The sequence below is a fragment of the Pollicipes pollicipes genome, unplaced genomic scaffold (genome assembly GCF_011947565.3).
Source record: "Pollicipes pollicipes isolate AB1234 unplaced genomic scaffold, Ppol_2.1 Scaffold_5724;HRSCAF=6776_pilon_pilon_pilon, whole genome shotgun sequence".
NCBI lineage: Eukaryota > Metazoa > Arthropoda > Thecostraca > Pollicipedomorpha > Pollicipedidae > Pollicipes > Pollicipes pollicipes.
Window position 1 is genome coordinate 35443270 of NW_023596746.1, and position 13678 is coordinate 35456947.

Here is a 13678-nt window from a genome sequence, read left to right on the forward strand (position 1 = left end):
GGGCTGGAGAACTCGCTCCTGGCGCTCGGGCTCGGCGAGAATCGGCTGGCGCGCGTGCCGACCGAGGCGCTGCGGCCGCTGGTGCGCCTCCAGCGGCTGTCACTTAGCGGCAACCGGCTGCGCGCCGTCGAGGAGAACGAGCTGCCGCCGCTGCCGAACCTCGCCGAGCTCAACCTGGCCGACAACGAGATCGTGCGGCTGGCGGCAGGTGCGTTCGCTGCGCTACCGAGCCTGACCAGCCTCAGCCTGGAGGGCAACCGGCTGGACGCGCAGCAGCTACGCGGCGGCGCACTGCGGCGGCTCGACCGTCTGCGGCAACTGACGCTCGACCGGAACCTGCTGCGCGGCCCGCTGACGCCGGCGGTGGCGGCGGCGCTGCCCGACGTCGGCGTGCTGTCGCTCGCGCGGAACAACCTGACGTCGACAGCGGCGGGCGCGCTGGCCGCCCTGCGCAGCCTGACCGACCTCGACCTCAGCCGCAACAGTGTGGACGTGATCGAGGACGGCAGTTTCGTCGGCCTGGGTCGCCTGCGCTCCCTGCGGCTGGACGGCAACCGCATCGTGACGCTGCCGGCTGCCGCCTTCCGCGGCCTGAAGCGGCTGGCCTCGCTCGACCTGGGCGACAACGCGCTGCTTTCGGTGGCGCCGGCCGTGCTGGCGCCGCTGACAGGCTTGCGTCAACTCTCGCTGCGGCACAACGACCTCATCCAGCTGGACGGCAGCATGTTCGACACCATGCCGTCGCTGAAGCGGCTCGATCTCGCAGGTGAGCGGCTGGGCGGTTGGCCAGCTGGCGGGGGGGGGGGGGGGGGAGAGGAGCAACCTAAAAGCTATGGCAGGCGGTCTGTCGGCCGACTCCAGCTCTCGGGGAGGTTGTGTGGCGCGCTCGGCCCGGCTCCTCTGGTCCACTGCCAGCAGTTCAGCGCGGTCAGGCTTTTGTTATGACGGCATCTGCGAAATATTGTACGTCTATGTTGATCAATTATTTGGTAAAACATGTTTGATGTCAACGCTGTGGACTCATTATATTTGATTTGTTGTGCAGTTTAGATAGTGAATGTCTTTAGGTGGTGCCGACACAAACACAGTGCTCGTGCTTTGCAAACGAATGTTCTCCTAAGCTGGGCCAATGCATGTCTGCCCTATGCAGTGGTCCAGCGACACCATGAGCTGGGTGCTGTCTTCGTTATGACCGTTTCTGTATGTACGGGTGAGGCCTGGAGATCATCCTCAGAGTCAGTGAGGCGAGAGGCATTTCCTGGTTTGGAAACATAAAGACGCCAAACGACAATCGCTGCATGCGGGATGCCAACGAGGGCCCGAACTCCCTGCCCCCAGGATTTCCAGCCTCGGTACAGGTGCAAGGGTTATGTGTCAGTGCACAGGCGTCTGGCCTTCCCGTGTTGTTATTTGAATGTATGCAAAGTGCCCTCTTCTCATTAAGACGGTACGTGATGGCATTGGTGTACGCCCTAATGGACCTTTGATGACGCCCAAATCACCGACACTAATCTCTTCATGTCATTAGGGCATGAATATGGACCACTTGTGTTTCCAAGGGTGAATTGCATGCATGTCTTTATCTAACAATACCCCATTAAGTTGAATATGGGCGGTTAGTGCTGCTTTGCGGTTGCATAACAAGCACACGTCTTTAGTGCAGTGCCCAGTTGACAAAAGACATCATTCATCATCCAACTGAAGATGTCACTAAGATCCCTGAGGATGTCGTAAGGTCATCTGAAGGCAGCCATTAGGTATTGCCCGAAGAACTTGTGGTACCATGTGTTACAAACCTCATGACGCCATTTAAGTAAGGAAACAGCGTGATACGGTCTCCAGTGTGTATCCATTTGATAGCCGTCCAGTACGAAGAGGAATGCTCTCATTCGCCTGCAGCAGCACAGTACCATCATTATCTGGGGGCACAATGCAGCCCACGTTCGCTGTATTTGCCGTCGCGGTAATATAATCTGCCCCCGGCTTGGTTGCTGACGCAACCGAGCCATCGTGTGCCACGTGCTCACTTCGTTTCCGACACAGGAGGCTTCTTCCGCAGCCTTCATGCGCCAGGGGATTTCCTGAAGTGCTGGATTTGGATTTCCTGGCTGCATTAGACGGGATAAAGTGTAGGCGGACATCTGTCTGAGTGCGAAGCACGGACGAACATATAGCCACGGGCTGGCATGATCCGGAGCCGAACCAAGGCGCGCAGGCAGCCTTTGTGCGACCGCTTTCAAGGTCTGCCTAAAAATCACGCAGAGTTAAATCTGGGTTAAAGGTCGTTGGATGTACGCTTATTCTTTACGACGTGACCTCGTCAACAAGGAGCTGAACATAGAATGAACAACGCATCATCAGGTCGTGTTATTTTACAATGTGTTTGCACCTAACAGCAGTTGGTGAACTCGTTCAGCAGGGCATGCCCGTCCGGTCGGCAGATTTCGCATTGCAGTAGGGCTGTTGCAAGCTACGGACAGCTCTCGTGAGGGCTATCAGTCGAGTGCTGTCTGATCACCTCCTGCACGGGGCTGACTCACGGACAACGGCCGCTCAGCCGTCAGCCGCCGGAGCTCCACCGCGGTCAGGTGTCACCCCGCCCCAGTCGTCAGCGGCTGGTGCTTCACCGCGGTCAGGTGTCACCCCGCCCCAGTCGTCAGCCGCCGGAGCTCCACCGCGGTCAGGTGTCACCCCGCCCCAGTCGTCAGCGGCTGGTGCTTCACCCTGGTCAGGTGTCACCCCGCCCCAGTCGTCAGCCGCCGGAGCTCCACCGCGGTCAGGTGTCACCCCGCCCCAGTCGTCAGCGGCTGGTGCTTCACCCTGGTCAGGTGTCACCCCGCCCCAGTCGTCAGCGGCTGGTGCTTCACCCTGGTCAGGTGTCACCCCGCCCCAGTCGTCAGCCGCCGGAGCTCCACCGCGGTCAGGTGTCACCCCGCCCCAGTCGTCAGCGGCTGGTGCTTCACCCTGGTCAGGTGTCACCCCGCCCCAGTCATCAGCCGCCGGAGCTCCACCGCGGTCAGGTGTCACCCCGCCCCAGTCGTCAGCCGCCGGAGCTCCACCGCGGTCAGGTGTCACCCCGCCCCAGTCGTCAGCGGCTGGTGCTTCACCCTGGTCAGGTGTCACCCCGCCCCAGTCGTCAGCGGCTGGTGCTTCACCCTGGTCAGGTGTCACCCCGCCCCAGTCATCAGCCGCCGGACCTCCAGCGCGGTCAGGTGTCACCCCGCCCCAGTCGTCAGCGGCTGATGCTTCACCTGGGTCAGGCGTCACCCTCCCCCCTCCCAGTCGTCAGCCGCCGGAGGTCCACCCGGGTCAGGTGTCACCCTCCCCCTCCCAGTCGTCAGGCGCCGGAGCTCCACCGCGGTCAGGTGTCACCCCGCCCTAGTCATCAGCCACTGGAGTTCCACTATGGTCAGGTTCCCCCCCCCCCCCCCCCCAGTCGTCAGCCGCCGGGGCTCCACCCGGTCAGGTGTCACCCCGCCCCAGTCGTCAGCGGCTGGTGCTTCACCCGGGTCAGGCGTCACCCTCCCCCTCCCAGTCGTCAGCCACTGGAGCTCCACTATGGTCAGGTGCCCCCCCCCCCCCCCCCCAGTCGTCAGCCGCCGGGGCTCCCCCCGGTCAGGTGTCAGCCCAGGGTGTCATCCCTTCCTAATCACCAGCGGGCGGGGTATAACCTGACACGGTTGTCCGGGGAGCGTTTGGGTGTCGGTGCCGCTCCCGCTCGGTGCTGCTCCCGCTCGGTGTTGCTTCCGTCCCGGTGCTGCTCCCACTCAGTGCGGCTCCCATCCCGGTGTTGCTCCGATCCCAGGTGCTGCTCCCGCGCGGTGCTGCTACCGTCCCGGTACTGCTCCCATCCCGGCGATGCACTCGCTCGGTGATGGTTCCACTCGGCCCTGCTCCCGTCCCGCGTCCCGGGGCTCTCCCAGCCGGAGGCTGCCGTCCAGCTGGACAGTGTGACACGCATGTGGCTCATGTCTTGTGACTGTTCACGCAACGCTTTCAGGTTAAACGGAGATTACCCGCGTAAAGTCACATATAGGGGCCTCAATAAGGAGTGCTTTATTGAGACACATGTATGGGAACTGGAAATTCGTACATGCGAACTGGGAATCTTTCTTACGTGTGCTTCATCTTGTGTTCACCACTGCCGAAGTGCTGAACAAGAAATATTTTGTCAGTGTTTGAACTGCCAATATTTTTTGCCCTCCTATACTTGCTCTTTGCTTTTCACCTGAAGTCCAAGAGCGTACCGCTTTAAGTTTATATGTTGTGTTTGGAATAAATCTATGAGAGCCCGGAATCCATTATTTTGATAAAGCAGGTGTAAGAAACATTTTCATCCGGCGGAATCTCCCACACAGCCATATAGACATTGGGTTCACCGCACGATGCAAATGCCATCTCAACAGCCCCGCCCCCCCCCCCCCACACGCACATGCACCATGCAGTGACGCATTCAACATTCCGAATTCCAGCGCATTGGTTGGGTCTTGCAGGGACCTGACCTGTGACTGGCTGCGGGCCATCACACACATTGTACCGCTACAGTGGAAACAGAAGAGTCTTGTGACAGATTCAGATAGTTTTGTAATTAGAATCGAATAACGGATTAGGTGTGTGCTCTGTGCTTTTTTGTGCAGATCAGGTTAGCTTTGTAATGTCATTCTTAGCGCACTCGTATGCATATCAGCGGCAAGTTAGCTCGCGCATTCACAGCAGAGGGCTCATGTTTTGGGCTCCAAAGGCGCCCCTCTTGCCCAAATGTCTATGTTCTCGGAACTACGGGGCCATTATTCCCTTACGGCCTCCTTAGCCCACCGGCGCGGCAGGGAGCCCTGCCTTGACCAGCCGGCCGGAGCCACGGCCGGCAGCAGAGGCCGCAGGGTCGGCAGGTCGTGACCCCGTCGGCCGGTGTCGGCCACTTTCGGCCCCTTACTGTCGAGCGGCAGGCACGTTTTGGCGGCGAGCCCGTGCGGTCCGAGCACAAAGCGGCGTCTCGGGAGGTGCGGGCAGTTCCGCTCCGCCAGGGCCACGCTCGGCACCGAGAGGGATGGGTTGCCGGTTGGGTGGGCTGCGGCGAGTTTACTGTACGGGCGACGCGGTCGGATACAGGCTGAACTGGGTGGACCTGGGTTGGTACGCCGAACGGTGTGGATCTGGGTCGATGCGCTGAACTGGGTGGACCTGGGTCGATGCACTGAACTGGGTGCATGTGGATTGGTGCACTGAGCTGGGTGGAGCCGGCCGGCTGTACTGAGCTGTCGGACCCGCGCTTCGGACTGAGCCGCCTTACGCGCAGGGAGCGGTCCGCTTACCAGCCGACGGTCCTGTGAGGGCTGCACCGACTCCGGCCACCTCTCGGGCCCACTGACCGGCTCATGAGCTCACATGTAGGCTCTTCAGCGCGTTCTGGAGGCGTTATTTTTCTCTTGCACTCCATCCGATGCCTCTTTCAGCGGTCGCCGTCACGGACTCTGCCATTCCAATCGCGAGCAATACTCGCTGGACTCGGGTCAGGTAGACTGTTCTTTATCAGTCTCGCATGCCATAAGCATCTCACATTCAACTTTTCCTCATGGCGGACTCGGGGCTACTTGTCCCAGGGACCAGATTGGTCTCACCTGGCCCTTGGACCACATCGGTATCCCCTGATCTGTAGACCTGATCGGCGTGATTTGTCTACGGTACCTGATTAGGTGTCTCATGTCCCCGAGGCATGATAGGTATCACCTCTCCTCAGGACTTAATCGGAACCACCTGTTCTTAGGAGCTAATCGAAACCATCTGTTTTCAGGCTTTAATCGGAGCCACATGTTGTCAGGACCCAACAGAAGCCACCTGTGCTAAGGACCTAAATCGAAATACCTGTTTTTAGGCCGTAATCGAAGCCATGTTCTCGGGACCTAACCGAAGCCAACTGTCCTCAGGACCTTGGCCACGTGCTCTTAGGAAAGTGGAGGCACCTGTTCTCGAGACATATCGGAACCACATGCTCTTATGACCTTATCGGAGTCACCTGTCTCAGAACCTGAACTGGCACGGTCTGAGCCCGCTCTAGGATAGCTGGGCAGTATCTTGCTTAGTGTAGGGAATTAACTGCAACGCTATCGCAGATAGCCTTATCGGTGGGCGGAAGATCCATGTCAGTGAGTGTTACACGCATAAGGAGAGCGCAAATGGAGTTTTACAGCTGGAGCACATTCACCAGATTTACGGGCTGACGTAAGGAGGCGATCAAACTTGCGGTAGAAAGATGGTTTTTGCTGCGTGAGCAACGGACACTTCACTGTAATGTACTGCGTGGTCAGTGAAGCGTTTGGTATGGCGTAAGCATGCAGTGTTCTATATAAGCTCAGCTTTGCTTCAATTACAACAGACAATGCACACGATTTGGGCATATGCATAAAGCTCATAACATCCTCGCTTGATTCAACTCGTACCTCGCTCTTATGGTAAGTATGTGCTGTTTTGCGTTTACAAGTGGAATCCAGGCTTTACAAACGCTCACTGCCGGTGTCAAACCCGTTATATGCCGCATTAGAAGCTACTTCGAAGCTTCTTCCCATCTTTGATCGTGATCGTATTGAATTCCTTTAAAAATCGTTGTGAGCTTTCAAACCTTACAAAACTTTGGAGAGTATTCCAATACAATGGCGTGACAAGCGGTTTGACGTTGACATTAACGCGTTACCGAACAGGTATTTATCCTTGTGGTTACTAGGTAGGGATGTGTGTGCCATGAGCTTGCCTTCCTAGTGCGAGCTCACTCGTTAAAGCGCATGTATCGTATGTTGCCATGACTCTAAAGCGCGAAGCATTGCGAACTGTCATATAACGAAGTACTGGTACAGGCGATGTATGATGCTGTCCAATTAGGTCCCATAAAGCTTTTTACTGATGCGCAGGGTATTTGCCCAACGGTGGTTATATATTGTCGTTTGGTGAGAAAGGGTGATGACAAAATTTTTCGTTGATGCCTCTTATAAGGTAGGCTTATGAAATATATGAAACCACACCACTTATTGATTGCACGCTTATTTCGAATATTATAATAGAGAGCAATTTAGAAAAAAATCGTGAGAGGCGCTAGGAATATGTATATATATATATATATATATATATATATATATATATATATATATATATATAGCTAGAGGTGAGACAGGCGAAATTATAACCGTACACTTTCAAATAACAGACTTCTATCTCATCCGAGTTTTTCCCCAATTTTGCTGATTGGCGGGCTCAGCCGCGTACCGAACCGGTGTTGGCATTTGGTGAGTCATCTCTTCATCGGGAGCTGGAGCTCGCTGAATCGAATCCTGTCTGACTTTCATCCTGCCTTTAAGATAATCTAAATGAGACGTGATTTTCGTGTGAACAATGCATTTAACAGTAAATTCATTAAGCAGGGACGATATCACCGAAAGGTGGATAAGCTCCTTTTTGAATGATGACCAGAACGACTCGCCTTGAGTCCATAGCGTCCTTTTGTTCCAGGAGTCGAGATGCAGCTTTATTCGAAATTCGCTATAAGCCTGTCAGCTTCAAGCGCTGGTCGGTTGTTTACCGGCGGTTAACCTCAGCCTACGGACGGCTTTTGAAAGCGTTGCAAAGCACGCCACAATCATTCACGGATCCAAGCAGGGCACAGTTGACATGAGATCATAGTAAAGGGCTTGCCTCTGATCAAGAGTGTCATGACTGGTGTCGGCACGGTCACCATGGTAAGGCAGCGCGGCAGTCATTGCCAAAACCATGTCCGGCACATCGCATGGGGAAAACCGACGGACAGCACGAAGTCACGTCAGCGTTCTGACAGCTGCGCCACACTAGAGGACACTTGATTGGTTCGAATACGTGTCCGGGGATCGCTGATCTCCGGCTTTGTCCGTGTTTGGGTGTCGTGACGCACGGAGGTCAGATATGGAAGACGGCACGCTGACCGTTTTTCAAGATTAACTCATTGTTAGCAGTTTTCAACGAGGCCAAACATGCCCTGACGTAAACCAACCGGGCGTGTTGAAGCACCACTGGCCCGGCCCAGTTAGTCACGCAGTTTGACGATCGTGCTTCGTTGCATCAGTATGTTCGTTTCTCAATTCAGTTTGGGCAGGAAGCGGTGTGTGTTTAAAAGTTGTACCGTGATACTGTCAAGGTTCTTTGGTGCAAACCGTTCCATCTGAGGTGAGATTCGTCTTCAGCATTGCCGTCAAAAAAATATAGCCACTCCTTGCAATTAGCAATGGAGACATAAAATACAGAAATTAAAAGAAAGACGACGGGCCAAAGCCATGGCCCGACATGACCGTATGGCGAGATGGCCCGAGAGCTTGTATCAGCCCTGGCTGTCCTCATTTACATCGACGGTAACAGTATCTCAGAGGTGAGGAATTTGGCTGGGGGTGGAGCCGGGCGATGTGGAAGCAATGACCAGTCGGTACAGCTATGCTTATTAATATCTACGCTACGGTGGCATTGCTTTCGTTTTTGCACTCCATCGTGTATGCTCATTAAAGTGCAGCAGGGGCGAGGCCAAGCAGCACAACAATGGTCACAGTGCATTTTTGTCTGATTGTGGTTATCAGTATGGCTACCCTGCACTGGCATGAAATGTTTGGGACGCAAGACCTTGAACGGGTATCAAACTGACCTCCTAATATAGCATTCGTACATCCCTCACTGGCGTAAAAAATATTGTGTTCTGGTTACCCACGCGCCATTAGAAGCTAGGTCACGATTCGTGCATTCAAACCGGGGAAGGATGAAACCGAGCAAGTTGCGCTTTTACCCTTTGCTATCAGATCCGAGTGCGCCATTAACGATCCCAGGTGGTTTGTGTTCGTGATAAATCTTATTGTCAGTTTGTGACAGCGCCTGTTGCCTGTGTGTCGCATTTCTTGCCATGTTTCGGCAAAGCAGGCAGGGTAGATAACGAAGCCCCAAAAATGAGCCTAAATTTACTCCCAAATGATGCTCCTACGCCCGCCAGATACACGGCTGCCATTTGCATTGCACGGCATTATGTATTTGTGATCAACATATTTTAATCTTGCTTTAGATCCACTGAGGATACGGCATTACGGCTGTGGTTTTGCCAGGCTTTTCCCTTCAGGACAAGCTACTAATTTTTGAACACATTCATGTCCAAATGGGCTGTGCCGTCCTTCGGCGGTAATTGGAGCCCAACGAAACCTCAGTGGACGATTTTTTGGATAGTTTTCAAGCGAAGATGTTTTTAAGGTGTGCGAACGTCATGAATAGGTGGAACTCCTCGCCTGTCAAACTCACCACCAAAGACGGATATCCCAATGAAATGATAGTACCGATTTGCAGTTCGCAACAGCGATCGGAACAGCTCCACTACCTGAAGTTTTGGCGACATACGTCATCCATATGGTGACAATCCTCCCTCCTGTTATCATGTCACTAGTTGCGCGCCGTAGAAAGGCGCCGTGCTGGTGAAGTAGGCACGGGTGGTCGCTACTCTGCGTGATTCTCAAACAGCTCGTCAGAGTGTTCTGGCTGGAGAAGATTGACGCGCGCCAGAGCTTCCCCAGAGCTTTTCGAATGTTCAAGCATGGCTCGATGTCATAGCCGGCATGCGAGGTTAGAATGTGCTATCCTGTGCCTGTAATGGATGGATGGTGCGTTATCCGAGGAGCCCGGGCGCGGAGATGCAGCCGCTCGCTCACGCTGCACACTGACATCCCCAAACGAGCACGAAATACTGTTGGGCACGACAAGCGGACGTCGAAAGCATTGACTTGTGCGCTCCGTATTGGGGCCACAGCATGTAACACTCGCGGTGGGGCCGCCTCCCGCCGGGCCTCGCTCCTCTGATCGACCGCCCGGCCCTCAGAGAACCCGCTGCACTGCGACTGCCGCCTGCGTGAGTTGGCGACCTACCTGGCAGCGAGCAGGGCCCGCTTGGACGCCGCTGACCTCAGCCAGGTCACGTGTACAACGCCCCCCGAATTGGAGAACGCGCCACTGGTACGTAGCGCTGGCCAGCACGGGGCTGCTGGCTTGGGACACTTGAGAGTGAGTCAGTCCTGTGCTGTTGTTCGAAAGAAAAGTGTTTAGGGTTTGAAGAAGTTCTTCGACAGATGTGGTAGTCGAAATTTTCGAAAAGCATGCGTCGATATGGCAGCATGACTGTGCTTCACAACAGCACAGTCATGTACACATATAAGACCGACACCCTGGTGCTTGCGTGGGTGGACTGGAAGTGCATATCGCAGTGTTTTGAAGGACGATAGCGCATGCCTAAGCGGCCTTGTGACACCGCTACGGCTGTCTGCCCACCAGCTGGAGGTGATGGCGGATCAGCTGACGTGCGCTGACGAGCAGCTGCCGTCGGCTCCCGAGCAGCCCGCCTCCGCTGACATCAGCCAGCTGGTGCAGCTGCATTCGGCCGAGCTGGAGGCCGGCGGTGTGGTGCACCTGCTCTGGAGCGTGGACCCGTCCCTCTCACCGTACCGCTGCCGGCGCGTGATGGCCGTGGAGTTGCGTGCCGGCCGGTCGGCCGGCAGCGCGGCGGCCGGCTGTGGCGCCGCCGACTCCGGGGACCCCACACGGCTGCGTGTCGAGCTGCGCTGGCCGGCGCTGGCCGCCGACCGGATCTATCGCTTCTGTCTGCAGCTGGTGGAGCTGGCACCGCACGCGGCCGTCGAGCTAGGCGCCAGCTGCGCGGCGCCGGTGCTGCTGGCGGCGGCACCGCTCCCGCCGCCGCCGTTGCGCAGCTTCTCGGCGCGCGTCTCGGCGGCGGGCCGCGTCACAGTGCGGCTGCGGCTGGCCGGCGCGCCGGCCGGCCCTTGCGCCGTCACCGTGCTCGTGTTCGACCGGCGCGGCCCGCTGGCGGCGGCCGAGGCCTCCTGCCTGCGGCGCCGTCTGCAGCTGGCGGCGGCGGTGGTGGGGCCGGCGCGGGTCTGCGTGACGCCGCCGTACCCGGCTCAGCAAACGGCGAACACCAGCCGACGGCTGCACGCGGCCGCCGCCGCCGCCGCGCCGCCGGCCGGACCGCTGCGCTGTGTCGCTGTCCGGCCGGCCGAGCAGGCAGGCTCTGCCAACCCGTGGCCGCCGGCCATCGCTGGCCTGGCCGCGCTGCTGGCCGTGCTGATGCTGGCCGGCTGGGCGCTGGGGCGCTGGCGCCGCCGCCGCCGCGGCCACTGCAGCCGCTGGTCTGTTCGGCACGGGCCAGGGTTCGTGCGGACTCGCTCTAGCTCCGAGGAGAGCTTCCACAGCGACAGTGACGACCTGGACTCGTTGGGCTAAGGCGGCCGGCGTGCGGCGCACGCCGTGGACCTGGGTGCCCGGAGCCGGCCCTCCACGCTCTCGTGCCGATCCTGGTCACGAGCCGGCACAGAGCCGTGATAAGCTGGCGGCGCAGTCACGACCGACCAGTGTGTTCTCTAAGTCAACTCATTCCCACACGCTGTCGCAATGCCGCGAAGTAGTGGGACACCTCGCACGTGGCGCCACCTGGCGCCGTGGATGTAGATGGCGCTAGCGAGCTACATGGGAATTGTGGTCACGCGGCGGGGTCACGTTCATCGTTTGAGCAGGACATTTGCTGCTCGGAATATGGTAGCGCAGAAGGATTGCTTCTGCCTTTGGAGCTTCGCGTGTGTGCTCCCGATGATGGCCTTCATGGCCACCGCTATGCCAGTGAGATATATCGCTCGTGATGTGACCGTGCCATATCTTTTGGTAAAATGGATAAGTGGAGGTGGGACGTGTTTTTCACTGACGGTGCGTGCTGTACCAAGACCTGGTGTTCTTTAGGACTTCTTCACCTCTTCCAAATCAATGTATGATTTTACTACGTTACAATCACGGTTTTTACTTTAGAACCGTGGCATTGGCTTCTGTGTAAGGAAATGTGAGAGTGAAACTTTCCTTGTTTCGTCCGCTGCTCGGGATCCCGTGGATCAAATGGCTACCGTGATTTATGAGCAGTGTCTGCGCGTATTGCTGTGATTTATGCAAAGTGCATGGAGACCAAGTGTTTTTAAGGTACATTGAACTGTATTTTGAAGTAAAATATGGTGTAATGTTATTTAGGCGTGCCCAACCACACCTGTGCCCAACCACGCTTGTGAAATATACCTATATAAAGAGGCAACGCATGCACCTTACGGCTTTGCACAGAGATTTGTGTATCGCGTTAACGTCGATTGTCGTTCTAGTCAGCTGATCTTTGAACCTAACGCTCAATAATTACGCAGGCACCACCGACCAGCATACAGGTGGAATGCGTTAGCGTTCAAACTCTCAAGGAGCGATGCAAAGAACTTATTTCGGCTTCTTTAGACGTCATGCACTGTAGCGTGCGGCTGTTTGCCATGTGCGGGTGCGGAATATTTGCTTTTCCATCAGTACGGGGCGGGGACGGGGCACAAGGAACGAGCACAATCTGAACTTTATGTGGAGCATGCAATTTTCTTGCAGGTGTATGGCGTGAACGTAAACAAAGTGAGAACGGGAAGCACGCATCCCTCGGACCCTCCACGTGCACTCCTGGTGGGATCCTGCTCTATGAATATTACCCGCGGGGCTTAGGCCACTGCACATAACGTAGAAGAGAAACCCGGACAAAGTTGCAATGAAATATGAGTTGCCAATTTAAAGGCATGTGTTAATGCTTCAAATGACGTTTGCGACTCTCAGCCTATTCGGATGGGCGTAGGTGGGATTCGTCAATCGTAGCTAGGGTGCATCGTTTCGTCAGACGCCAGAAGCGTTTCATTACGAACCGTAACGCCTGCGGCGACGGCGACGGCAACAACGCGTAAGTAGACTTGGCTATAATTTGAGCGCTAAACGCGACGTGGAAGGCGTTAGACGTTAGTTGCGTATTCGGGCGATTCATATTGCACATTTGGCTGTTCGAGCCCGTAGTGAATAGATCAAACGGAAATAAAATGGACAGAGGTGAACACTGGTCACCGGCACGTAAATGAATGCATGCATAAACCCCGAGCTAAACGGCAGGCATGCATACATAAATGCATTGCGTGACCCAAGTGCCACAGTACCCTCCAGCATGTGGCGCGTTAGCACAAGCCCAGGTAGAATGGCTTAGTTTGAACCCTCAAAAAGGCTTTATGGAATAATTTCCAAATGGTGCGGCGTAGCCTCGCCAAGTTTCGCAAAGCTGTAGCCACTTGAATAGCGGATCTTTTGGTTTACAAAATCAGATGCACCTTAACGCGCACACGGATGGCCGGTTGGATGCTTTTCCCTCGGATGGGGATTAATTTGACCCTCCTGAGATCTCAGGAACTAGGAGAGCTAATGACACCAAGTTCACCGGGTGTGTTGACCTGTACGTGAACTCATTTAGGTTAAAGTTTGAGGTTCCTAGGTCATGACCTTTGGGTCAAATAAGGTCAAACAAGATTGAATTCCAGGGTGGTCTCCAAAGTGCCCCCAGAACCTAGAAAACTGTTTCTAAGCATAAGGTCACATGCTCATTTAAGGTCAGTGACCTTGATTGATCTTTTGAAGGTCATGGTGACCAAAATCATACAAGACTGCTCTGAGTTTTGCATTTGAATAAGCGACAAAGATTACGTTAGGCAGCATGTTCTCAAAAACAAAATGTTGACCTGGCTCATTTTAATTCAGTGACCTTGTCTGATCTTTAAGAAATCCATGGAAGATGTATCATACGGCC

General features: G+C 55.6%; 1 protein-coding gene across 1 annotated transcript; it reads left to right on the forward strand.

The window, feature by feature from the left end:
- Window positions 1-11274, forward strand: LOC119102991 (TLR4 interactor with leucine rich repeats; the record flags this gene model as incomplete). Its single annotated transcript, XM_037226441.1, is given in 4 exon segments — window positions 1-766; window positions 9860-9993; window positions 10309-10516; window positions 11201-11274. Coding segments are annotated over 4 exon segments (1182 nt in total), but the record flags the coding sequence as incomplete, so codon positions are not given.
- Between the last annotated feature and the right edge of the window lie 2404 nt (window positions 11275-13678).